Genomic DNA, 27271 nt, shown 5'->3' with positions numbered 1-27271 from the left:
CAGCGGGCGCGCCGGCGGCGCGCCAAAGGCAAGCCCGTCTGCACCCATCCGCGCCAGTCCGGGCACAGGGGCCAGGAACCCTGGTCAATTTATTACCTACTCACCATAGGTACTTAGAGAGTTGCAGTCCTCCGACCCTCCACTACCGCCAGGCACACTTGAGCGTATCGTACACCTGAAGATCTCTCGAAATGCACCGAACCCTTGCACCCGGAGTAATCATGGAGCTATCCGCTCTCGCCTGGAAACATCCCCACAGGCATTAAGCAATGACACACAACTTCGGGTTCTCTACCTTAACACTCGCTCCATGGTGAAACACCAGCTAGACCTATTCATCCTGCTCATCACGGATAAACCAGATGTCCTCCTACTAACAAAGACCTGGCTTACCCCGGACTCCCACCCGGTTGTCTTGGCGGCCCTCCCCCCGGATTATTATATCCTCAACGTAAATCGACTATCGAGTTGCCCCAGAGGTGGAGTAGCGGCCATCATACACAAAAAGTTTAGATTCCTCACCATTGCGTCGCTAATTCTGCCTGGGGTAGATAATCCAGTCATCAGTTTGGAAACTGTCGGTGGTGTCCTCGCCTTTGCATTACTTTACCGTCCCCCTCAATCGATGCCCTCGTTCCCCCTCTCTCTTATTTATTTATTTTATTTGGCGATTTTTAAAGCGCGCAAATACCCAAGGGTGTCTCTGAGCGAACAGGTAGCTGGCCTACTCACTCATCACTCCAGGATCGCCATATTTGGCGATTTTAATTACTGGTTTGATGATGACCAAGCTGACCCCCATGCCACTGAACTATTCGAAACTCTCACTAGTCTCAACTTGACTCAGCATATTACCTCACCCACCCATACTAAGGGTCATATTCTTGACCATGTCTGGACTCACAATCTTGGTCTGTCTAGTCCTATTATTTCCCCTTGTCCCTGGTCGGACCACCATTTGATAGAGGTCACCATTACAATTAAAGGGAGGATCAAGTCCCCTACCCTTCCTGGTGGACTGTGCCGCAAATGGAGTTCCTACGACTCCCAGGGGTTCCTTGACTTCGCGGCCAACACCTGCCCCATTATTGACCCTAACTCTGACCTCGACTCTATGGAGGGCAGGATAGCCACCTGGCTACAATCAGCTAGTGACAGGTTTGCCCCTCTTACCAAATTTGCAAACACCAGACATGGTAATTCCCATCGATGGTTTTCAAGGGAACTCAAATCACTTAAACTGAAGCTACGCCAATTAGAACGCAAGTGGAGGCGTGGTTACTCTTATGCGGACCGCTTAGCGTTTGTGAAGGCCCGCAAAGACTACAAAAACGCAATCACCAAAACCAAGGCCTCACATATCTCTGAAAGAATCGACTCAGCTCGCAACAAATCAAAAGAAGTCTTCAAAATTATGAATTACTTTTTATCAGACCATAGAGTGCTTCCCACTCAGGCCCCAACCCAAGAAACCTGCAATGCGCTCAACACCTTCTTCATCCAGAAAATAGTAGATATTAAGAATGCTATCTCTTCCCCCCTCCCTGCCAGCCCACTAGACTCCTCCTCTCTCAATCCCTGCTCCCTTGCCCAGTTCCCAGCTATTACCACCAGTACTCTTTCAGATCTTACCATTCGCATCAAATCAGGATCTCCCAAGGACTGCTGTCCTCCCCAAGTCCTTAGAGCAGTCTTCTCTTCCTTACCTGATAGTATTCTTCCCCTCCTGAACGCCTCCCTGAGCACCGGTTCGGTCCCTAGCACGTTCAAGGAGGCCATACTTGTCCCTCTTTTGAAAAAAACGGGTGCCGATCCCACTAACCCTGCTAACTATCGGCCCATTTCCCTCCTGCCCTACATCTCTAAACTCCTGAAAGCTCATGTGACCACATGCTTGTCGGCATTTATAGAGAGCTCTGGCTTCCTGGAATCCAACCAAGCAGGCTTCAGGCCAGCGCACTCAACCGAAGCAGTCATTCTGAAAGTCCTTGACACTCTGTGGGAGAATGCCAACAGGGGGTCCCCATATGCACTGGTCCTCCTGGATCTATCGGCCGCGTTCGACACGGTGGATCATGACATCCTTCTCCACCGTGTCGGACAGGCTGGCATCCAGGGCCCCGCAAGGGAATGGATTAAGTCCTTCCTTTCGGGCAGAGTGCAAACAGTTCACCTAGGCCCCTTCACAGCAACGCAGATGCCAACCACCTGTGGAGTCCCACAGGGATCCTCCCTTTCACCACTACTGTTTAATTTATACCTCCGGCTGCTAATCCACTCATTGAGAAACTGGAAATGCGCTGTCCTCAACTATGCAGATGACATGCAGATCATCTTCCCTTTAGATACCCCTGATGCCGCATCTGATTTTCAGGCAGTGATGTTCCACATCCAACATTGGATGGTTTCCAACCAACTCAAATTAAATCCGGAGAAAACGGAACTCATCCTGCCTGGTATCAGCGCGGCTCACTGGGGTCCACAATTTTGGCCTAAAGAGCTAGGTACACCCCCCAGCCCGTCAAGCTCGGTAAAAAGCTTGGGCGTTACCATTGATTCTGACCTCTCTCTCAAATCCCATGTTGGAGCTACCATCTCGGCCAGCATGTTCCAGTTAAGAAAAATCCGGAAAATCTCTCACCTACTCTCGCACGATGCATTGGTGCAAATTGTCTTCTCCCTCGTCCTTCCCCGCCTCGACTTTTCCAACTCTCTTTACTGGGGCCTACCCAAGTCCCTGCTCCATCGCCTCCAGATGGTGCAGAACCAGGCTGCAAGGCTTATTTATAAAGCCCCAAAATGGCAGTCAGCAAGGCCCCTTCTGTCCAAATTGCACTGGCTGCCCATTGAACAAAGAGCTGCTTTTAAGATCGGCTGCCTAATCTACAAGGCCCGGCAGTGCACGTGTCCGGCCTTTCTGAAATCTCTTATCACCTCGCACTGTCCAGCCCGTAATCTTCGTTCAGCCCATCTTCACCTCCTAACCACCCCGGTGGTTAAACTCAAGAAACTGGGCGGCCGTAGATTCAGCTATCTGGCACCCATATTATGGAACTCCATCCCCCTAGGAATCAAGAGCTCTAACACCCTACTGATTTTCAGGAAGAGCTTAAAGACCTGGCTCTTCTCGAACTCCAACTAGCCTCTGCCACCACCTACTATCATCTTTATCTCAGCGCCAGGAAACCTACAGTGTCAGTGGGCTTTACAAGTGTAGCCTAACATAACATAACATAACATAACATGTATATACTTACCAGTTTAAGTCCAGGCACTGCTACCATCTACTTGTTAAGCTAGAGAGCCATTAAAAAAGAAATTTTATGTACTCTTACATTCCTCCTTGTGGCCCCGGTCCTTGCAATATCAAAACTAAGTAACTAACTAAATAAAACAGCACTTATGTATCAAAAGGACATGTATGATCTTCGATCTAACTATACATTTGTCCTGTATTCTTGTCTCTTCTAGGTTCAGATCCCCTTTATACCAGAGACTCCTAGCTATGGTGTTTGCTATAGATGAAATCAATCAGGATCCTGCTCTTCTCCCTGATGCGACACTTGGATTCTGGATGTACGACTCTTGCGCGGTGGTGGAGAGGACACTGAAGGGTACCCTATGGATGCTCACCGGAAGAGATGAGATTATTCCGCACTACCGCTGTCAAAAGAACCCACCGCTTGCAGCAATCATTGGAGATGCTGCCTCGATCGCCAGTATACCCATGGCTAGAGTTTTGGGGTTGCACAGACAACCACAGGTGAGGTCATGCTGGGTACTTGATTTCCAGTCATTCTAGGGCAGTGCCAGTGATTTGCCTTCATTTATTTGTATTTGTTTGCTTCTGATTAATTCAACTATGCCTACAAATAATTTAATTAAAGAAGCAGTACATGAGATGAGCAGTGATGGATGAAACTTCTAGGTTGGGGCGTGATATGCAAGAGAGCCATAATATGATAACAGTGAAAAGATATGCTGTCATTCACAGTGGTGGTAATCCTGGAGTGGGCAATTCGATGATGTCAGACTGTGCTGGATTTTCTTGACAGGGAAGGTGCCTCTTTAGAAACCATTTGATATTTCAGAGATAGAGGGCCTTGTACAAACAAAGCATTTGATAAAATTGATCACAATTTGCACATCAACTTTTATCAAGTAGATCAGTATGCGTTTTACCAGTTTTATTGCTCTCTTTGCATCTTAATCTTGTTTTGACATCTGGTAATGTAATTTTATACTATAACAGATACTTTCTTTTTATGCTCTTTTATGGCTGTTTGCAGTCAAAAAAAGAGTTTAAACATCAAACGAATGGATCAGTATTTGTATGAACCGACATATGTACTAATAGGTCAGTTAACAAATGCCGAAACAAAGTGGATCGCAATTTGGCCTGCCTCATGAATATCAATGAGGTAGGTTGCAAGTTCTGACCCACTATGATAAACAGCATCACAGGAATGGTGGCTTGCTGATGTTAGCAGACCACCATGTCTGTGATTTCTTTTAAATAAAGCAACCTTTGTTTTAATAACAATGCCGTCTGTTTTCCATAAAGGAAAAAAGAATGTGATTTTCAAAAAGGTTAATGTTTTACATACTTTTTCAGGAATATGAACCACTGCCTGCCCCAAAATCATGATTTTGTCAACTTTCACAAGGATGAAGGGGTCCATTGGGGACTCAGTCCTATTTGCTTGCCATTGGGTTACCACCTTCTTTGAGGTGTCAGTAAAAAAAATCTGTTTTAACTGTCCCCTTCCAAACACAGATTCAGTATGGTTCCCTTAACCCATTTCTCGATTCTGAAGTTATTTTTCCAAATCATTAAATTGGCTTTATGCATTTGAAAAAGAGTTTCGGCATTCGCAAACCATATGATTTACTGAATCAGATGTAACCCTTAGTACATGAGGTCCAGAGTAATTCGTATAAGCACTAAGTGAGTGTTTCAATCAGGGTGCTAAGAATGTGAAGGGCATTCACACTGAGGCTTCAGTGAATGAGTTAAAGTTACTGCTTCGCCACTGTGATTGGAAGTGAAGGGGTTGGGTCAGAGCGTAGAGTATTATGGCTGAATGAAATATGGGCATCCATGACATGTACATGTTTAAAAACCAGAGTGAAGAATTTGGACGGAACTCTATATTGTCCACCGAGCGACCCTGCCTGGTACCAGAAAGGGTTGAGGTAGCATGAGAAAAGTTGAAATCAGTATATGGCAAAGCGAGGTTCCAGGAGAAATTGTGTAAAGTAATTAGAAACCTTTTGCAGTAGCCAAATGTTCAGAGAAACAGAGTGGTGAAGATAGGTTTTTAAATATATTTTTATTAGCTTTCCAGGACTTGAACAACATACGACAAACTCAAGCTACATGTATCATCAGTTCGGATTAGTATCTTTCTTCATATTTCGCCTCTCCCTCCCCACCCTCTTCACCTCCCCTCCAGTCTGCGTCTCAATGTGTTCGGATCTGATATTGCCCAATAGTAATAAGTTAAAGTCAGTTTGCATGTGGGCCACCCCCTTTTCCTTCCGGGAATCACTAACAATGCACTGTCCAACCACTCTGGCCCTACCACAGTCATGCTCAACATTTAGGCTGTTATAATCCGGCAATGCATTCGGAGGTGCTAACAGTTCCGTGAGCATTACCGTCCATTCTCTCATATCATCCGCAGTGCCCCACTCTGCCATATCTTTCAACCAGTTGCTCGCTTTTGGGCTTCTGGGGGACAACCATCCTATTGCTACCCTACGCTTAGCCAGTACTAATCCCTTAATATGAAACTTCCTGCTCCGCTTTTTCTTCTTCCAGAATGGGACATGCCCCAAGAGGCACTGTGTAATTTCCCGGGGAACCACCCAACCCATAGCTAATTGTAGACTCTGAATAATAGCTCGCCAGAAACTATCGAGCCTTGGGCATCTCCACATCAGGTGCAGAAACCCAGCATCTTGTTCCCCACATCTAGTGCATCCCGCCGACCTCTGTGTATATGTTCCGTAACCTCTTAGGCATCAAATAGACCTGGGGAATCACAGTGTATTGTATTAACTTGAATCACGCATCGTAGATGTGGATTTAATCTATTTGTGAATTAGTTCCCAGGTGTGTGCATCCAGGGGCACCGTCAGTTGGGACTCCCATTTATCCGTCACCACAAGCACTGTCATGGGAATGGGGTCCTGGGGGGGGCGGGCGACCGAAGGGAGGCCTGTCCCGCCCGGGGGAATTTGGGGCCGGGGAAAAGGGGGGGGGGTAGAGACGGCGCCACCCGGGGACGGTTTGGGCGTTTTGGTAGCTTTTGGGCTGGGGGCGGGGCTTGGTTGGGCTTCTTTTGGGCTGGGCGGTGGTTTCCCGCCCGGCCACGCGGCAGAAACACCATTGTTAGTGAGGTGTCTCGGCCGCCGGGCGGGGGTTTTGGTGTGTGGAAATTTTTTGGGGGACAATTGGACGTTGGTTGTGAAAACTCACCCGGGGTATCAAGAAAATGGATGGCCTGCGCAGGATGGACATTACGGACAATTTGCTTCGTGGACGTTGGTTGTGGGGGCAGAGGGATTGTGCAGGCTTGGGCGATACCGGGGTTTCCCGGCAGGCTGGACACTTCGTGAGCAGGGACGGGCAGAAGGTGTGCTGGACGCATCGCAGGAGGACGGCGGAGCTCGGTTGAGCAGCATGCGGCTCCACACGGCCGAGCGGAGGGGCCTGTTCTGCCTGGTGCGGGCGGTCAGGCTCCCACGTGGGACTAGGTGAGTCCCGCTGCCCCTACCCGAGGGGTCCATACGGCCCCGGGGTTTTATATTTTGGGGCAGTGGTGAAAAGACTGATGTGCTCCTTGGAGGGCGAAATTTATAGTCTCTTCGCAGAAGGTAGCGAGTTGTGGTGACAATTACTTGTGTACAAGAGGTGGGTGGTTGGGTGTGTGGACGGAGGTGGAGGGGTTTTCTGTGTGCTCCCGCGTTACGTGCACGAGTGAGTATTATTGTTCGAGGGAAGGTACATTTGTGTCTATAGCGCTTTAGGTGTATAATTGTTCGAGGGAAGGTACATTTGTGTTTATAGCGCATTAGGTGCTTCTGGGGGTTGAAATGTTTCGTAGTGCACGCTGGGGGTATGGACGTGAAGGGTATTCCTCGTGGCGCGAGCTAGCTCAACATGAAGGATGTCCACGAGGCTGTAATTTGGGGGGTGGAGGGGGGCAGGAAGAGACGGGGGGGGCGCTCCGGTGCCTGTGGGCACTGAATTCCGGGCTGTACTTCGTTAAAGGGGAGTCTTGTGGGAGGGGGAACAAATAGGTACTTGCTATCATTTGGAGCTGCACACAGTGACAGTGTTCAGAGCATAGGAAACTTAGTCACTGTGAGAGAAGCACCCGGTCCGGCTTGGGGGGTGTGTACTGGGACTTCGGGAAATTGCAAAGTGTTTGCAACCTTTCCAAACAGGTTTGACTTCGTCGCAACTTGGCAATATTGGTTTCACCACATCCTTTCGAAACTTGTGACTGGTGCATGAGTTCCCATCCTCCGGCAAAACGAATAATTATTTCTTCTATTTAGTTGCTCTTAAGATGGATGAGTCCCTTTTGGTTGTTGTACTGGGCAGCAGGCACCGGCTCCCTGGGCTTACTGTAAGCAAAACCAATGACCGACAGAGCTTCAGTGGAGAAACAAGGAAGTAAACAGGGAAAACACTCAGGCTGTTTATTTGAATGCGGCGTTTGTATGGGAATATCCACCCACTGTGTACTTCGGCATATTTCACATTAAAAGAGCGTTTTGTGAAATCGCTATGTACAGGTGGGTCTGGTTAGATGTGTTTTAAATGTTCTGACCGTTTGTAGGTCAGTTACACTGGCTGTACCCAGTCCGACCGTTGGTGTTCACAGTGTCATGTTTCACGTGCCCTACTCATGCCCATGAAGTAGTTCTAAACCCGGATGAGGGTAGATTGTGTGTCTGAGAGACTGTTCAAGTCGTTCCTTCGCGCGTGCCATGATCTGCTGTGGGGTGCAGTGAGTACCCTACAAAGCACCCAGGGAATTCACTCGTGTTTGCTTTTGAGCATGATAGTGAGGCAGAACAATTCTATATACCACAACCTGACAATTCTGTTGTATCTTGAATCATAGGTATATCACTACCCGCTACTAATGAAGGTTTGAAGCCACGTGGCTGTTACAATTACGAGTGTATGCCGGTGCATGTCCTCATGGTAGGGATCTACCCAGATTGGACGAAGGGTACTGCGCTCAACCATATGGGTACAAAATCATGTTGGCATTAGACTGTGGATGTATAAAACGTTCATTTCAAGAACATCCCACACAATTTCATTTCTAACGTACCCTAGGTACCCACCTGTTAAAGTACTATCTTGGGCTCCGCCCAAGGTGTTGTACCCACCTGTTACAGAACTATCATTTGGCTCCACCCAAGGTGTGTTTTGTGTATTTGGATCCTTGCAATTATCTAGTTAGTTTTTGTGCTGAACCCCCTCAAAAGGTTAAGTCCATCCTGGTGGTCTCTACTGACAAGAATGGGAGAAGGAAGCCATTGATGAAGCGTGGCCTTGTCTATCATCTTTTGAAGCATATGCTATGAATTCAGAGCAATTTGTTTGACTGTCTTTTGCATCTTGTTTGAGGTCTGTCCAAGATTCCTATTGAACTGTCTATTTATCACGTACTTTAGATCATGTTCCGCAATAGTTTGGAATATAGCATAAATATCATTAAAAATCACACAAATTGTTTTACATGGGGCGTTATTTCTAGAATACGATGCTAATTTTATGCCATTTTTGCCTAAAACAAATAGTGAATTTTACGAAAAACTAAAATAAATTAAATACAAATCATTTTACAATTATTGTTATACCACGTTTTCTCTATTGGCTAAATTATAAACCATGGACTCTTGATGAAGCAATACAAATCTTTGATTATGTCGGTTGAGATTGGATAGCCATGCCATAACTGTATCAGTGAGATCCCGGAAACTTACATTTAGTGTTATTCAATTATTTAGCCAAAATATACTTTTGTTACAACCTTATTTTAATTTTGGTATAAAAAGGAATCTTGACTTCAGACATATAATTTAGCTCATGAAGGTTCATTTCTAATTATTTGTCACATATTCAAATTTGTGACTTCAGGCTGGTTATAAAATTGGTCCATCGACTCTCTTATGGAGGCCTGACGTTTGCTAACACTCTGGCACAGTAATATCAATGAGAATTTTCCATGCTTTTGTTTCAGTGATGATATTGCTCCAAGGTCAACAATATTCACCAAATTTTGAAAGCCTATCAGCATTCATCCCTATTTCCCTTCTATTTGACATACTAAATCAGCGGCGGGCATTCCATTACAGCGGAGGGGCGCCAGCCCCCACCACCCGCAAATAAAGTGATATTGAAATAGGTTTTAAGTCCATTTTATTATTGTTCTATTGTAATCCCCTGGACCCGCCCATATAACTCGGGGGAGTCTTAGGGTCCATCCAACGTACTTTGAGGTGTCGGCCTAGGGCAGGTTTGGGGGGGGCTCGAGCGGGCGGTACGGGCGTAAAGCGTGACCAGGGGCAGAGCCTCGGTTGGGCCGCAGGCGTTTCAAGGCGGGTGAGGGTGAGAGGTAGGTTCTTAGCAGTGGGCTTTTTCCTGGCGGACAGGCTCTGGGGGTGACACACTGTGCGGAGGACTTCTTCCTGGGTGCCAGAGAGGAGGCACGGTCCCATGTCGGTGTGGTCATTCTCCGTAGTGAGCTCGACTCCGTGGCAGGGAGCACGCCCGCCGGAGGACAGGGTCGTTTCAAGTCGTGTGTGGGTGAGAGGTAGGTTCTTTGCAGTGGGCTTTTTCCTGGCGGACTGGCTCTGGGGGTGACGCACGGTGTGGAGGACTTTTTCCTGGGCGCCAGAGAGGAGGCACGGTCCCATGTCGGTGTGGTCATTCTCCGTGGTGAGCTCGACTCCGTGGTCAGGAAGCACGCCTGCCGGAGGACAGGGTGGTCGCAACGCCCAGTGGGGTATGCCGCGGATCGGTGCCGCTGACATGTCGGGGGCTGCGGGGTTTGGTAGGTGACGGGGGGGGGAGTTGGGGGCACTGCGGCAGGGGTTTCTTCCTGGCGGACGGGCTCAGGTGTGGGACACGCATCCGGAGGGCTTCTCTCTGGTGGGACGGCTGGCTTCAGCGGACTGCCTGCGGGCGCTGGGCGGCTTCTCAGGCCTTATGTTGACGGGGGGGGCCCTGGGCGCCAGAGATGGGGCACGGCCCCGGTTTTCAGTGCAGCATACCTCGTGGGGAACCCGATTACGCGGCCAGGAAGCACGCCCCGGGGGGGGGGGGGTGACGTCGGCTGAGGGCATGGCCATATACAGTTGGTGACGGAGGGCGTGGCCCTACGCATTGGTGATGGAGGGCATGGCCCTGTGCATTGGTGAAGGAGGGCATGGCCCTATACATTGGGTACAGTGGGCATGGCCCTATACGACGGTGACGGAGGGCATGGCCCTATACGTTGGAGACGGAGGGCATGGCCCTATACGTTGGTGACGGAGGGCATGGCCCTATACGTTGGTGACGGAGGGCATGGCCCTGTACATTGGTGACGGAGGGCATGGCCCTATACATTGGTGACGGAGGGCATGGCCCTATACGTGGTGACGGAAGGCATGGCCCTGTACATTGGGACGGAGGGCATGGCCCTGTGGTAAGGGGGTAGGACCTGCCGGCGATTCAAAGGCATGGCCCGGGCAGCACGGGGCTTGAGGGGGGTCCGCGGCACGCCATTTAGTTATGAGGTGTTCCATCCGACTGGGTCATGCGGCACGTCCCGGGTTAAGGGAGGGGGAGTCCTAGGGGGGGTCGAGGACCGCTAGCACGTCCCTCGAGTGGCGGTTCTTCCTAATATATGGGGGAAGAGTAGGAAAACTGTTTGGATTATCGGGGGGTAGGCAAGCACAATAAAGTAGTTAGCCAGGTGGAGAGGCAAATTGACGTTATGCTAATTGTTACTGTTTGTGGATTGTGGTAATCAGTTAGGGGAGGGGGTGGGGGTGAGGCAGGAATTTACATATTTATGAGGTTTAGATTGTGCGGCACAGGCCAAGGTTGTTATTGTATAGGATGCACCTGCTTCCAATAAAGCGGCCTTTATCACACTTACATTGAGGTTCGGGTCGGTGCTTTCTCCCCCCCCCTTTTCGCCAATGGGCCCCAACGTCCTCTCTCATGGCTCTATATAGGTGCAAGATTAGCCTCGGCCATTGACAGTGATGCTTTCAGCGTTCGAGAGGCCCCATTTGCCTACCGAAATACTGGCCAGATCTTTCTTGCCATAGCTGCCAGTGAAGAAGGTTTTTAATGAATGGATTGTGGGAAGCAGGTTTGATCAAGTGAGTGGGAGATGTGGTTGCCAGGAAGCAGTACAGCTACGTACCTCTACCTAAATGGAGTCAGGGTTCCAGGCTTGGGGTGTAACGATTATGACCCTTGGACGAAAGGAAATAGAGCAGATCATGAATGTTGGGAAATGGTTCTGTATTTAATGGAAAAGAATTTAAAACGCAAATGTAATGTGCAAATTCAATTTTAATTCCACTCCCACAAATCAGATTCCTAAGTCTTTAACAATAATATATTATGATCTATCACTGAGTTCCATAAGTGCAGTCCTGGATATAATCTTTCAAGGTATCAATCTAATTCCAAGGTTGCTCCTATACATGCCTTCCCCCAAGTTGTAAAACAGACACATAGGTTGCAAGACTCGAATCTACATCAATGCAAACAAGCTCACTCGCGAGCCTTGTGTAGCTTTAGTTCTTTCTGACAAGCATATATTATGGAATTATACTTTTAACTTTTGTCTATTTTAGAGCCATTTAGGAATGCCTATAAATTGTAGCTATTTTGTTGTAAATTTATACTTTGTCTTTTTAATTTCAGATCAGCTATGGATCCACTGTCTCTCTCCTCAGTGACAAACAGCAGTTTCCCTCCTTTCTGAGAACTGTCCCAAGTGACGAGTACCAGTCCCGAGTCCTGGCTGATCTCATTGGTCACTTTGGATGGACCTGGGTGGGCATTGTAGCAGAGGAGAGTGACTACGGCCGGCTGGGCAGCCAGATCCTGAAAGAGGAACTGGGCAGGTATTCAGCATGTGCTGCTTTCTATGTGGGGCTTCCAGTGGTTTACTCAGAGATTAAAATTAATCATGTCATTAATGTGATCAAGGAATCTCGGGCCAAGGTTATTGTAAGCTTCTCCGGTATGGAAAGCATGCTACCTCTTCTGAAGGAGGCAGCAAGACTCAACCTCACAGGGAATGTTTGGATAGCAAGCGAAGGATGGGCAAAAAATGAGCCTTTTTTAGACTCTGAGTTCAATAAAGTTCTAAATGGCTCCTTAAGACTAATAATACAGAAGAGTTTGCTGCCGGGATTTCGAAATTTCATGCTTGGCATTCGACCCTTTCACACTCCTTCTGACATTTTCATGAGAAGCTTCTGGGAAGAAGTATTTGGTTGCAAGTGGCCTACAAATGAGACAAAAAGAACATCCACAGATTTTAAAGACTGTTATGGTACAGAGGAGCTAACAGGACTCAACATCACATTTCTCGATGAGACCAAATTCAATAATGCAGCCACTTCTTACAAAGCTGTCTATGCTGTGGCTCATGCCCTGCATAACCTTCGTGCTTGCAGAGGTGGAGAGGGCCCATTTCAGAACAAAAGCTGTGCAGACAGGGATTACTTTGAAGCCTGGCAGGTGAGGATATGGAAGGATATGGATGCTCTCAGAACATGAACCCCTTTAGTGTCCAACCCCTTTCCCAAAATGTACTATCTGAGAGGGGGAATAGTACATCTAACCCATTTAGCGTCCAACACCTTCCCCTAAATTAAAAAGTTTGGGGTTGGAATAGTAAATGTAATCCCTTTTAGTGTCCAACACCTTCCCCGAAATGGTTTTTCTTTGAGAAGGATTAGTAAATGAAACGCCTTTAGTGTTCAACACCTTTTGCTAAATCAATTTAATTGGAGTGACAATAGTAAATCTAACTTCTTTAGTGTCCAACACATTCCACAAAATGGTTTACCTTGGAGTGTGAATAGTAAATCCAGCCCCTTTTGTGTCTAATATCTTCACCTAAATGAATTAGTTTGGAGTGGGAAATAGTAAATCTCTCCCTTAAGAGTCCAACACCTTTCCCAAAATGGTTTATATTGGAGTGAGAATAGTCAATCCTCCCCCTTTTGTGTCCAACACTTTCGCCAAAATTAATTACTTTGGAGAAAGAATAGTAAATGCGACCCCTTAGGGGTCCATCACCTTTCTCAAAATTAATTAGATTAGAGTGGGAATACTAAATGGGACTCATTTAGTGACCATCACCTTTCCCAAAATGGATTAGATTGGAGTAGTAGTAGTCAATATAACCCTTTAGTGTCTAACATATTCCCCAAAATGGTTTACATTGGATTATGATAGTTCTTCTAAACCCTTGAATAGTAGAAGCAGTCCCTTTAGTATCAACATTTAACAAAATAAATTGTCTTTTTTTTGCGTGCACTGTGGCCTTCCGTTTTTAAGTAAACAACATATCAAGGCTTTTCTAATTTAATTTCTTTTGGTTTTCATATTTCATTTTAATGTATATGTTGACATTTATTTTCATGTATATACTTCTTTAAATTAAAATTCTTTTCATTAATAGAATGGTACAACATTTATTACACATTTTTTATTTTTTTTAAAAGCGGAGGACATATCTGTGTTTATATATATGTTTTTAACATTTTTCAATACTTTTGAGTTATAATTCTATTGATTTATACAGGGAGATAGGCTTTTTCATTTCCATTTAGCAGCCATTTATTTACTGTTACTTGCTGATGTATAAAAGATAAGGTATGTCCTTTTTTAAGTTTGTCTTTAGGGTTGTAGAGGTGGGGGATGTTAGGATATGTAGTTAGTGTGAGTTATAGTCAAAATTTTGTTTTTGAAGGTTGTTTTGTGGTAGCTTGTGTTATATTGTTTTGTAGTGTTCTATGTTGTGCCTAGTTATAGTTTGGTACTACTACTATTGTGTTATTTAGATATTGTGATATTATGTCTTATGTTTGTATTGTTCTAATCTTATGTTTATGTTGTATTTGGGAGTTGTGTTTTGTGACGGTTGGTATGTTAAGTTTTCTTACAGGTTTACACATCAAAAGGTGTCACATGGAGCTGTGTTTAATGCATTTTTCTTTTAAATATTTTTTGTTAATTGTGAACCCATATTAATTTTTAATTTCCTTTACATTTTCAAATTTTCTGGAGCAGTACTTATTTTTTATTTTTTAGGAGTTTTGAGGATTCCTAATGGCTGTGGAATACTTTGGTGGATTTGCTTTGGAATTTTTCATTTTTGTATTTTTGGGGGGGGGGGGGTGAGGGGGCTTTGGATCTTATGTTCTAAATTCTTGTGGATTTGATTCTTGGGAGATGAGTGTGGACAAATATCTCCAGCAACACAACTATGAGTATGATGTTTGTCTTTATTTTTGGGTGGCAAATGTTACTTTTTATGTTACTTCTATGTATGTTGCTCTAATTGCAATGTAACAGTATTATTTTCTACATATGTGAGTTAATTGGTTTCATGTTGTTATGTCTAATATTTTGGTTTGTGGTTGGTTGTTGATGTGTATTAATTAAATTCTCCTATTTATTAATCTTCTTTTCAATTTTATTTATATATTTGTGGACAGATATATACAAATAAATGTATTATTTATTTTAAAAAGCTTATGTTATTGTGTTTTATTTTGTTGAGCATTACTGGCTAGTAGGTAGGTGGGTGATTTATAATAGGTATTTTTCTACTACTTGTAAGTAGTGTGCTCCTTTGTTATTAATAAAGATTCTCACTTTACTGTATAGGATTCTGTACATTTTTCTGGCTTTTTTTCTTATTTTAGGTTTAATTCAGTTTACTGATTAATTTATCCTTAGTTGTTGGAGGGCTCTTATGAATTTCTAGAGTGATGGTTTATTTCTTCCTAGTGTGGTTTGGAAGGCATTGTGCCACACTTCTACTGTGTTGGTAGTTTTGATTTGTTGAATCATGGTGTTGTCATAGACATTCCACCATTGTATTTGGCATCTGCATCCAGATTGGCGAAGTCTGCCAACCCAAGTGTCTTCAAAATAATTCATATGGGGAGTTCAATTTAGTTAATTATATTGTAAAATATGGTTCCTGTAAGCATGTTGTAGTGGTAAACAACCTCTGTTACACAGACATATTTAGTGAACGTCATTTTTTTTTCTGGTTACAGTTGTGGGTGGTTTTCTTCTCTCACTTTAACAACAATCGTTAGAATAGTATTTCGTACATTTCTAATTAACATTCTCTGTGCTTCTACTTTTTTGCCTTAAGTGCCTTCATGTTCAAGAGCAGTTGTCTGCCTTTCTGAGATGTTTTATATCTTGCACTTTCTTCAAGTCTATGTGAAAACAGTTTAATTATTTAGTTACATATTTTGTTATTAATGTAACTTTAATTGCTAATGTAGAGAAAACATGATTTCAAGTGTATTACATTTTATAATTACATCTTTTTTCAGGTTTCAGTTAATGCTGTGGAGATGTGGATCAGATGACTTGTTTTCTGCTGGGGCAAAAAGGTTGCTTTAGTAACATTTTAAACATTTATGTTTGGTTGTTTGAATGGGTCATGGGGTTTTATGTTTATTTTTTACTTGTATGTTTTTCTTGATGTTTATAAATTGCTTAAATATACTTACTTGTAAGTTGCACTAGTCAAGGAGCCAGGTGTTTAATTAATCCTTGTGCTGTGCTTTTGATTTAATTAATCATTGTGCAGAGCTTTGATTTTGCTACAGTAGTATATTAGTGTCTAAAGTGTGTTAGAAAAAGTATAAACACAGACTTTGTTTAATTATTAAATATACATTTCCTCTTTTTTAAGTTATGTTACATTGAAATCGTTTATTTATTTTTAACTTACTCATGAAGGAAGTTGATAATTCTTTTGCTGTCTTCCTCTTTCCTGTTGTTTTGGGAATCTGACAGAGGCCCAGATTTAGATCTTGGTGGACCTGGTCTCACTGCCACTTTTTGATGGTCTTTCCGCCAGCCTACTAGGTGGTCTGCCCACTCTATTTAGATGCCAGCAGATCGACGGACAAAAGACCATTGGAGTGCCGCTGACTCTGCCAGGTCTGGTCGCCCCCTTTTTTTTTCAGTTTAGTAAAGTTTTATTTTGTTTTAGAAAGAGTACAGCATAATATAACAGCATATAAAAAATCAGAACTAATATGAAAGAACAATGAGAGAGAGATGGAGAGGAAAAATGGTTCAGATAAAGTATGAAAAGGAAGAAAATGGAAGAAAGAAAGTAAGAGAAGAAAAGAAAAGAAAAGAAAAGAAAAAAGAGGGGAAGAGAGAGAGAAGAAGGGAAGGTTAGGGAGGGGGATGAGAAGATAAGAAGGTAGAGAAAGGCAGCCAGGTAAGATCGGATTTAATTTTTAAAGTAACAGAAGAAGAAGAAGCAATTGCAATTCTATGTTCATCACATATGAAATTCCACCACGTATGAACAGACAGTTTAGTGTTATCCTTCCAACTTGACAAAATTACTTTGAAAGCAGTTGCAATGAAAAGATCAAATAATTTAGCATTATATGAATGTAAGTCTAAAACATCAGATAGGGAACCTAAAAAAACGTGCAACGATGAGAATGGTTCAGAAAAATGAAAAATACGCATGCAATAATCCCAAACTGAGCTCCAAAAAGCAAGAACAGAGGGGCAATCAAACAAGAGGTGTTTGAGTGTGCCGGGGTGAGAGGAACAGGACCAACAAAGGGGGGAGGAAGAGGAGGAGAATTTTGTTATGCTAACAGGGGTAATAAGAGCTCTATGGTATATAAAAAAAAGTGATTGAGTAATTCGAGCTGAAATCGAAGTCTTAAACAATTTACACCATAAGTGATCCCAAACATCAACAGATAACTAGAAAGATAAATCAGTTTCCCAAACAGTTTCAGTAATGGTTTTAGGTCTAAGAACAACATTATCTAATAACAGTTTATACATTAGAGCAGCTTTGGGGATTTGTTGGGTAAACAAAGGATATAGAGGAGTGGAAGGAGTAAGGGAAGGAAGGAAATCAAAAGTAGGAAGGGTAGATAAATGAGATAAGATGGCGGAGGTAATAATGTCATATTCTTTGCGAAAATGGACAGGTAAATCAAACATGGTTTGCATTACAGAAAATGAAATAATGGAGGAATCAGAGAAAAATTGGTATACAAATATAATATCCTTTTCTTTCCAATACTTGAAATAAAAAGATTTACCCTTATACTTAAGATATTTGTTGTACCACACACTAGATGAGAGAAAACATTGTAAGGGGGATGAATCTTTCGAGAATACAGTGTGCAGCAGAGTATGTGAGTATTTCAGTACAGGGTGGTTCGACAGATATGAGCAATTTGACATAAAAAGAGATTGTTGGAAAGTAAAATCTTTTAACAAGGACCGTTCAATTTCAATCCATCTGGGCAGAGGGGTATCATTGAAATTGAAAGCCAATGAGAAAGATTGCTTTATTAAAAAGGCAGAGTGGTATGATTGAAAGTCAGGAAAGCGAACTCCACCTTCAGATTTCGGGTGTATAAGTTTATGTAAAGCAATACGGGGTCTTTTATTATTCCACAAAAATTTGGAGCAGATGGAGTTCAGCCGGTTGAAATATAATTTAGGGATTTTCACAGGAAGCATGGAAACAGTGTACAAAATATGTGGGGAAATCATCATTTTAATGGTGTCTAATCGACCCCACCATGAAAGGAAAAGGGGAGACCATAATTGAAGGAGTGATTGAATTTTTTGAGTAAGAGAGGTAAAGGTCAATTTAAGTGATTCACATAAGGAAGAGGAGAACCAAATACCCAAGTATTTGATCTTGGAAGGACACCAGGCAAAATCAGTTGATGCAAACATATATTGGTAACAGGATGAATTTAGGGGTAGAACCTCCGTTTTGGAGAGATTAAGCTTATAGCCAGAGACAGAGGAGTATAAGCGGACTTCTTCTAAAAATGGAGGAAGGGAAGAAACAGGATTAGCCATGTAAACCAGGACGTCATCGGCATAGGCCGAAATTTTCGTCTCAATCGACGACAATTTGAACCCATTAATTAGGGGGTTAGAGCGGATTTTAATGAGGAAGGGTTCAAGGCAAAGAATAAAAAGTAAAGGGGAAAGAGGGCATCCTTGTCTCGTCCCTCTTGATAAAGGGAAACATTTTGAGAATTGATTATTGACAAAAACGCTGGCACGAGGAGCTGAATAAAGGAGTTTAACTAAAGAGATAAAAGAGGGGCCAAAACCAAACCATTGTAATGATTTAAACATGAAATTCCAATTAATACGGTCAAAAGCTTTCTCAGCATCCAAGGATAGGGCAGCTAGGGGGGCTTTAAATCGTTTACTGTGTGAAATAATATTGGCAAAAACACGGGCATTGTCAGCAGCAAGTCTACCTTTCACAAAACCAACTTGATCCGTGCTGATTAACAGAGGAATAGGGGATTCGAGGCGGGCAGCTAAAATTTTGGCAAAAATCTTACAATCGTAATTAATCAGTGAGATGGGGCAAAAGTTTTTACAAAGAGAATGGTCTTTGTCAGGCTTGGGGATTATCCCCTTAAGTGCTGCTGACGGCCAACGGTCGTCAGCAGCGCTACCTCCCCAGTGCTGCGCACGACCATTGGACGTCCATTCAGCACTGGTTCCAATGGACAGCGCAGCACTGGGGAGGGATGTTTACACGCAGCTAAGGTGTTATGATTATTAGGGCATCCAAAAAGGAGCCAGAGGCTTTGGCATTTGCAATAAAGGAGTTGAAAAGTTGTAAAAGATGGGGGACAAAAATAGAATGCATGGTGGAGTAAAATTCAATTGGGAGACCATCTGGGCCAGGGGCTTTCGATTTCTTTAGGGAGGTAATTGCCTTGAGAATTTCCTGAGGAGTAATTTCAGTCTCTAGTTGATGGAATTCGGTAGGGAGAGATGGGGGAGGGGGTAGGTCTTTGAAAAAACGGGAGAGGTCATCATCATCAGGATGAGTATCATCAGTATATAAGAGTTTATAGTAGTTATGGAAGACTTGTGCAATATCCTCGTCGGAAGAGACTAGTGTGTTGGTTGCTTCATTGAGAATAGGGCCAATTGATTTTCGTTCAGATTTAATTTTGAGATAATTTGCTAGCATTTTGCCAGCTTTATTCTGACCCCCGTGAAATTTAGATTTAATCTTCAAAAGGGTGTTACAGGCTTCAACTGTGGCAATTTGATTGAGGTCAGATTTGGCAAGGCAGCTTTAAAGGCATCCCAATTATTCGAAACTGACGTGTCATGAGGTAAATTGAGGGAAAAGTATTCAGAGATAAAATCCTTAACTTTAGACATAAAAACAGAATCGGAGAGGAGGAAAGTGTTAAATTTCCATCGATTAAAAGAGGAGGAGGTTTGGGTTAGGTCAAAAGTGGCATAAACAGGTGCATGATCCGACAAAAAAATAGAACCAATTTCGGACTTCTGAATCGCAGGGAGAAGGGATTTGCTGACTAGAATATAGTCGATTCTGGACCGGGTGTGGTGAACATTGGAGTAAAATGTATATTCGAGTGAGTTCGGATTGCATGTTTTCCACACATCGAAAAGGGGACGTGAGGCAATGGCTGATTGAAAGGATTTGTGTGTCTTATCAGGCTGGAATTTGGAGTAAGATAATCTATCTGAAAAGGGATCTAACCATTGGTTAAGGTCACCAGCTATGATAATGTTAGGGCAGTCAATGGAGGAGATGTGGATTTTGATGTCAGACCAAAATTTAGGATCTGGTCGGACAGGCCCATAAATATTCAGGAGCACCATAGTTTTGTTTTGTATAATCACTTTGGACATAACCCAGCGACCTCCATCATCCGCTTGAGAAGAGAGAATTTGAACATTCAAACCTTTACGAAATAGTATAGCAACACCACCTTTTTTATCAACAGCAGGAGAAAATACAACTTGACCCACCCAAGCCCTCTTAAGTTTCAACGATTCAACATCTGTACAATGAGTCTCTTGGAGAAAAGCAATCTGAGCATTTAACTTGGATAAATGGGACAGTACCTTTTGACGTTTAACAGGGTTGCCAAGACCACGAACATTCCACGTTACAAAATTACACATGATGGAAGGCAAGAGAGGAGGGTAACATCTGGGTCCAATACACTGCGGGTGAACAACTACAAGGAAAGACAATGGAGACAAACATGTTAGAAATGAGAATCAAATACAAAATATGAACAAAGGCAAGGAAAATCGGGTAAATATAGAGAGACAGTAGACGAATGAGCATCTCAAGCATAAGGAAAAGAGAAGGGGAGCAATGAAAAGTACGGGAGGAAACAATAAGTAAGGAAGAGAGGTACACAAGAAAGAGAACGAAACATAAATGAACAGGGGGAAAACATGCATGGCCTGTGAAAAGAAGAAGAAGAGAAGAAAGAAAGAGAAGGAGAAAGATAACAAACAGATCAGGGCAAAGAAGCCAGATCTGAGAGAAAAGAGAATACCAAGACATTAGGAGCATGGAGACGCCGGCGAAGGTGCCAACCCCACAGAGCGAGGGAAACGTGGGAATATAGATAGAAGATAAACAAAAATAAGAGAAGTCGTAGTAAAGAATTACAAGGAAGAGACCAGGACAAGGCCACAACAGTCGTCAAGACATAAGATAAGTGAATGCAGGAAATAGAAAAGAATTATTTTCAGTCATTAGTGTCCATAGTGGAAGCAGAAGCAGAGACAGTTTGGAGATACTCTCGAAGCTTCAGAGGATCATCAAATGTACGGGAACGACCGTTGTGAGTTATTTTGCAGAGACAAGGATGTAGGATTCCATATTGAATGTTCAAGTCCCTCATATGTGGTCGTAGATTGAGGAACTTCTTGCGACGTGCATTCGTAGCGTTTGATAAGTCCTGGGCAATAAAGATGGTATGGCCCGACCAAATGAGGCGACGTTTTAGTCTTGCAGCTTTAAGAACAGTCATCAATTCGGTGAACTCAAGAAAAAGCAGGATAATACCTCTAGGTTTGGTCGGGTTGGACGTGAGACGACCCAGACGATGAGCACGCTGTATGTTTAGAGGAGTAGATTCTGGTTGGAGTTCCAAAAGTTCATAGAGGAATTTGCGGATGAAGGACACCATGTCGGCCCCCTCAAGGGACTCCGGAACACCATAAATATGGAGGTTATTCCTCCTGTTACGATTTTCAAGGTCCTCTGTGTGTAGTTTCAACTGCTGAATCTCCTTTTCAAGAATAGGAATTTTAGTAGATACATCCTGGACGTCACTGATGCGTTGTTCTAGTTGCAGAACCTTGCCCTCCATGACAACCCATCTATCTTCTATCTGCTTGAGCTTCTCGTTAGTTGCAGACATAAAAGGTTGTAAGCCACGAACCTCTTCTAGGATGGAATCCAGCACAGGGTTCGGAGAGGTGCGAATTGGAGATGGAGGGTCATTCTTAGGGCGTTTCTGTTTGGTACCAGTGACAGACGATCTCGCATGACCCGCGTCCTGAGACATTATGCCAACAGAGGGGCACACTAGGAGGACCGCAGGGATGGAAGCCACACCGCAAGAACCAAAAAGTTGAGACCCTATATGTAGAGCTAGGAGAGGCACTGGAAGGAAGAGGTCATATATGAGGTAAAAAGGAGCAATGGAGAAGCAATACCTCAAACCCACAGGGCATGCGTCGAAATTGAGTGAAAATCAGTTCAATACGCAGGTAAAAAAACATCCAGTAATAGGGCAGTAGAGAAACAGCAAAGCGTCCATAATATATGAGACCCAGGGGGGTCAATTGATATTCCACAGAGGATTGTAAGCAGGTGAGAGGAAGATATTGAGCATTGCGCAGGAAACACCACAAAATGGCTGCCGCTATGCAGTAACAATGTAGTCACAAGTTAGGATGAGAGTTGTGGCGTAAAAAGTCATGAAGGTGGAGCAGAGTAGCATGCTGAGTTTCCCCTACAACATACCTTGTGACAATGTGCCCACACGATGAAGCAGGAGGAGTACGGGCTGCTGAGGAGACAGAGACGAGAGAAAAACGGGACGCGAGCTCGGCGGCACAAAATGGCGGCCACTCGCGACCCGTAACAGCTGAGAAATGTAAAGCGGCAAAACCAGACAAAAGAGGCAATTAAAATAGCCGCTGCATCTCGCAACACACGGGGACCATGTTCCGCCGTGCGGGGATGCGTGTAGCTGGTCTCCAAATCCGAGGAAAGTATCGGGAAAACCTTGGATAGTCCCGCGTCGCCTCGGAGCTCACCGAGGCAGCGCCATCACTCGCCGGCGCGTAAGCCACACCCCCCTGGTTGCCCCCTTTGATGGCACAAAAGAGAAAAGCAGCTGTTGGAGAGAGGACCGCCAGTGTGTACACTGGGCCAATCATGATGTGCCTTCCCTCCAGTGCGACTGTGGAGGTAAAACCTCCACACTTGAATTAGTGGATTGGAAGGGATCTGAGGCTAAAACTCACCTTTTCTCACTTTCACACTTCCTTTTCCACCATGGACCCGATCTTCCAAATCCTGCTGTTGCTGCTTGATCACAAACAAAAACAAAACTGTCATGGATGGAACTGATGGTAAGCTCCACTTCTACCTTTTGACTTGTATGTGAACATTTAAAGTGGACTCAGGAATTTATTTTTATATCTCTCTGACAAGCAATAGCACTCCAATGTGCAATGCATATGTGTGTTTTAGGAATTTAAAGAAACACACCTGTATGATCACATTGTATGCATACATTTGATGCAAGCTGCCTTCAAAGAAACAAACACTGCCACAAAAAAGGATATCAAATCAAAAATCAAAAAGTCGCAATACAGGTGGTGTTGTAATCTTCCTTCCCTTTGTTTTCCTTCTCCTGTGTTGGTTTGTTACTCCCTGTTTCCCCCCTCCCCTTTGGTACGTTTCAGTAGAGCTTGCCTTACAATGTTGGCATCCCTCTTGTAGTCTAGGAGAGTGGGTGATGGAATAAAGTCTACTTTCTACTCACCTCTGCCTCAGAGTCTCATTTTATAACACTGGCGACGAGTTGGCGCAGGGGGCCTCTTCCGTCATCTCCCCTTTCAGTGCTCTCTACAGTCTGTTCTTCATCCTGCTGTTCGCTAATGCAGAGGAGAATTGGGTGCTCCTTTCCTGTTGTTCCTGTGTCACCACGGGTGAATCGTCAATATTGCACCATCGTAATCTCCACTGCACTTTCGGATCATTCAGTGGCGCTGTACAAGGCATTTTTTGTCTGGTCTTGCCTGTGATTCAAGGGCCACGCAAGGACAGTACGTAAGAGGGACTGTCTCGCCACCTCACTTCTGTGTTTGGAGATTTACCATGGTGTGCTGCGCTTGTTGTGGTGATTCTTGCCTTTTCCAATAGTTCCGTTGCAGTCCCCGTGTTCCCTCTGCCTCCTGGTTCGGTGGAGGAGAGTTGCTATTCGTGAACGGCGCCTCTGCACTCCTGGGAGATCTTCTGGGTTTGCCTGCTCCGTTGCATTCTCGTTCCCCCTTCTAGCACAGGCGCACTGCGGTCCGTTCCTCTCACAGTTCTGAGAGTCACGGTGCCTAAGGAGCAGCCACTTCGGTGTTGTGTGGGGCGAGTTTTCTGTCAGCTGGAGCTGGGCCCTTCATTTTCTTTTTTTTCCTCACAATTGTGAGAGCCTCTGCCTGTTGAGCCGCCACCTTGGTGCTGCGTGAGGCAGTTCCGTCAGCTGTGAGGAAGTTCCTGTCAGTGAAGTGCTCCGCCTACAGTGGTTTCTGCCTACGCCAGCTATGAGGGCCTTCTAATCCTGACATAATCTTGAAGCGCTCTGCCTCTTGGGTCCCCGCCTCTCCAGCTACGTGGGCCTTCAAGTTCTTGTCAAATTCCCCGGCCGGCGCTCCAGCCACCTTATAGCCAGTGTCAAGGAAACTTCCATCATAATTCGTACAGAGGTCTTCCTCCCTGGCACAGCGTTCATTTCCGATCGTTTAAAGTAAGACTGTTATCCTGCAGTATATCGTTTTAACGCCATTCAGTCATTTTTCATTGGATAATTTCTGCAATTGCTTGTTATCTCCACGGTGGCACACACACCTCCTCCTTTAGGACCCATTACTAAGCTGTGTGTTTTATATGGTGACACACTCACCTCAGTGATGTACCCTTTATATCCCCCACCACGTTATTCATAGAAGCACCTTAATGAACTACATGTACCCTCGAGTTATTATCTTTGGTAATTCCAGTACACCCAGTATTTTTTTAACAAAGTGTACATTTTATATAGGTAATATCCGGTGAATTATAGTCTGACCTTGTTGTGCTTTCCTTTCATGTTATTTCCGGTACCTATAGTCATCTTTCCTGGGCGGTTCTTCTACCTACTCCATAGCTGAGTGTTGATAAATTACTACTTCGGCGTGTCAATAGTTTGTATTAGGAATTGCGCTATCTTTTTGTCAGTGAAAAATATTTCAAGTTAGTGTGCTTCTCCAGTTCTCCAGTGGACCTATAACCTCTGCATCTTTCATATTGAGTGGAAATAGCCTGTCTAGTTGCTTCTGCTTCTTTTTCCATGGCTGCTTCATCCATGAGTCAACCGTCCTCCTTTCTCAATGAAATTGGAGATCCAGAAATCTATTGGAAGGATTGGATTAATTTGTTTCATTCTTACCTTATTGCTTGGGGGGGGGGAGTTTTCTGCTGTCCGTAAACAACATGTCCTTTTACACAATTTAGGTGTTCAGGGTAGGAAAATTTACAATACCCTACCCAATCCCGAGTTAGAAGATGATGAGGTTGATGTGGATTTATTTAAGATCACTCTCTTGAAACTCACTTTGGTGACAAGGTAAATGTTGTCCTAGAGCGGCACAAGTTTTTTACTCGTGTTCAGGGTAAACATGAGTCGGTCACCAACTATATAGCTGCACTCAGAGGCATGCAATCGGTCGGGACATAGGCTCTCAATGGGAGTCCGAGCAAATCATATATGGAAGCATTCGTATGCATCGTACTTGGTCAGTTGGACTCTCCCGATCTGCGTTTTTCGGAAACCATTCCCAAACTCAATCAGTCGAAAAGATTTCCAAACTGCATCGGAATCGGGCCCAATACGTTTCAAATAAAGGTGAGTAGAGAGTGGACTTAAAAAAAAAAAATCAAGCATTGAACAGAAAAACACCAATAAGAAAGCAGGTGCTGCTTAATAGAAATGGCGAATATCAAAAAATCAATTACTGCCAGCGAAATATGATCCCCTGGGCTATTGTTGGAGGGAACATTTCAACTGATAGCAGGCACTGCCCAGACCTCATCTGAAATTGAGTGGGATAGAAGTTGTAGAAAGCACTTCTGCCCCTTTGTGAGTAACCTTGAGAAGCCTGGTTGAATACACGGCCTGTTGCCCTACCTCAGAAGCACCTGGCCCTCACAAAAAAGTCACTGTTAAAAACATTCTTCATGGAAGTGTGGGCCTTGTCCATGGAATGTGCCAACATACTTGCCGGGGTCCTCTATAGAGACCATTTCTGCATGTTTTGAGTTAATCTGCATGGGGACAGCCCTGCATCGTTGAGTTGATATCGAGCAATTAGCATTGCAGAGAAGACATAACGCCCACCAGGCCCACTCAAGAACTGCCTCCGGATCCATCTGGGAATTCTCCTCCTTCACCTGGATGGCCAACTCAAGAATTTTAGTAAGGGGTTTGGAAAGGTTCAAGAGCTTATCTTGGCATCTGCGCCATGCCTGATCCTGCCCTTTTTTGGGGTCTTTTGACAATTTTTAAAGGAAGGTCGCCATATTGAGGACAAATTCTTGTGTATCCACAACCTTAACAAGGGCATTTTGATCTCGAGGTATTACACACCTCGCACTCACACCCTTTGCGTTACCTGGATATAATGCACCACTTCCATGCATTGGACCCACTCAGTGGCGCGTGGGTGAACGATATTCTCCAGGTCAAACAGGAAATATCTATTGCTTGGCTGCCAGACTTCGGTTGCAGAATGATGAGATTTATCCTTACATTTTGCCACCAGTTGAGAGTCCCCTTGAGGGATGTCTGAATCAGATGAGCAAGGGAAGGACACAAAATACAAGTCTGAAATGTGTGGCATTGAGAGTGAAGAGATCCCCGAAGGACCTGTAGGAGCAGTGATCCCATACTCATGATCCCATAGGATCGAGACGGCAAGTGTTAAGAGTTTGGTCTACATAGAATTCCTAAAAGTGTCTCCCTGGGCGAAGCCGGATCATTGGACCCAAAATCATGAGATGAGGTAAGGAGTCACTGAGGTCCATTTACACAACCATTTGTCCTTATGGGACAAATGGTTGTGTAAATGGCCTCAGACATCTAATCAATGCTGTATTAAGGGATTCCACCAACCTCTCATATCTGGAGCTCATCTGGCACCTCAAACAATTCTTGATACGCTTCATTTTCCTGAGTGTAGTACGCCATTCTGGTGAGCAGTCTCACGAGGATTGGAAGTGGTTCAGGGGGGAAACAACCCCAGACAGCAGGTATCAGAAAGTCTTTGTTGAGATACAAGGAGACATTAAACTGCCTTTGCTAGATAAGTTATAATGTGTATGGAGCCACCTACAACCTTCCCTAAGGCAAAGTCCTGATTAATCGCTTATACAGCCCCGTTGGATGTTTCACTGGGGAAAGCGATTATTTCCCTTCTGTAGAAAGCGTGCAAAGCTAATCAGGCAGTCATAGTGTCCTGGTCGGGTTTGTACGAAGACACAAAGTAAAAAAAGCATTTGCAATGCAACAGGTCTCGCATTTACGCGAGTTTCAGCTATTGGCATTGTAAATTACAATTACTTTTATTTATCTTTTATTTTTGAAACATAAATAAAACGCATTGTTACTTACAATGCCAATAGATTAAGCTCACCGGGGGCACTTAGACCCGGAAACTTAAAGTCAGCTCTTCGAGGTGCATTTAGCCCATGCGTTTTAAAATCATAGGATGCTTTTAACTAATGCACTTTCCTTGGATACATTCAATACCTCTGCCTCGCTGGGTGCAATCAGCCCAAACACTTTACTGTGATAATTTCAACAAATACACCTTATTCAGATACATTCA

The 27271-nt window shown here is 44.1% G+C and overlaps 1 protein-coding gene across 1 annotated transcript in view; it reads left to right on the top strand.

Annotated features, from left to right (window-relative positions):
* The first annotated feature begins 1114 nt into the window (after positions 1–1114).
* LOC147678076 (vomeronasal type-2 receptor 1-like) overlaps positions 1115–27271 on the top strand; it is a 96069-nt gene continuing 69912 nt past the window's right edge. Inside the window, exons 1-3 of the mRNA XM_086945622.1 lie at positions 1115–1998; positions 3472–3763; positions 11960–12784. Coding sequence (XP_086801748.1) covers positions 1115–1998; positions 3472–3763; positions 11960–12784 — 2001 coding nt within the window. The remainder of the gene's footprint in view (positions 1999–3471; positions 3764–11959; positions 12785–27271) is intronic.

The sequence above is a fragment of the Lissotriton vulgaris genome, chromosome 12 (genome assembly GCF_964263255.1).
Source record: "Lissotriton vulgaris chromosome 12, aLisVul1.2, whole genome shotgun sequence".
NCBI lineage: Eukaryota > Metazoa > Chordata > Amphibia > Caudata > Salamandridae > Lissotriton > Lissotriton vulgaris.
The sequence above is the reverse complement of the archived record's forward strand: the minus strand, read 5'-3'. Positions and strand labels throughout refer to the sequence as shown.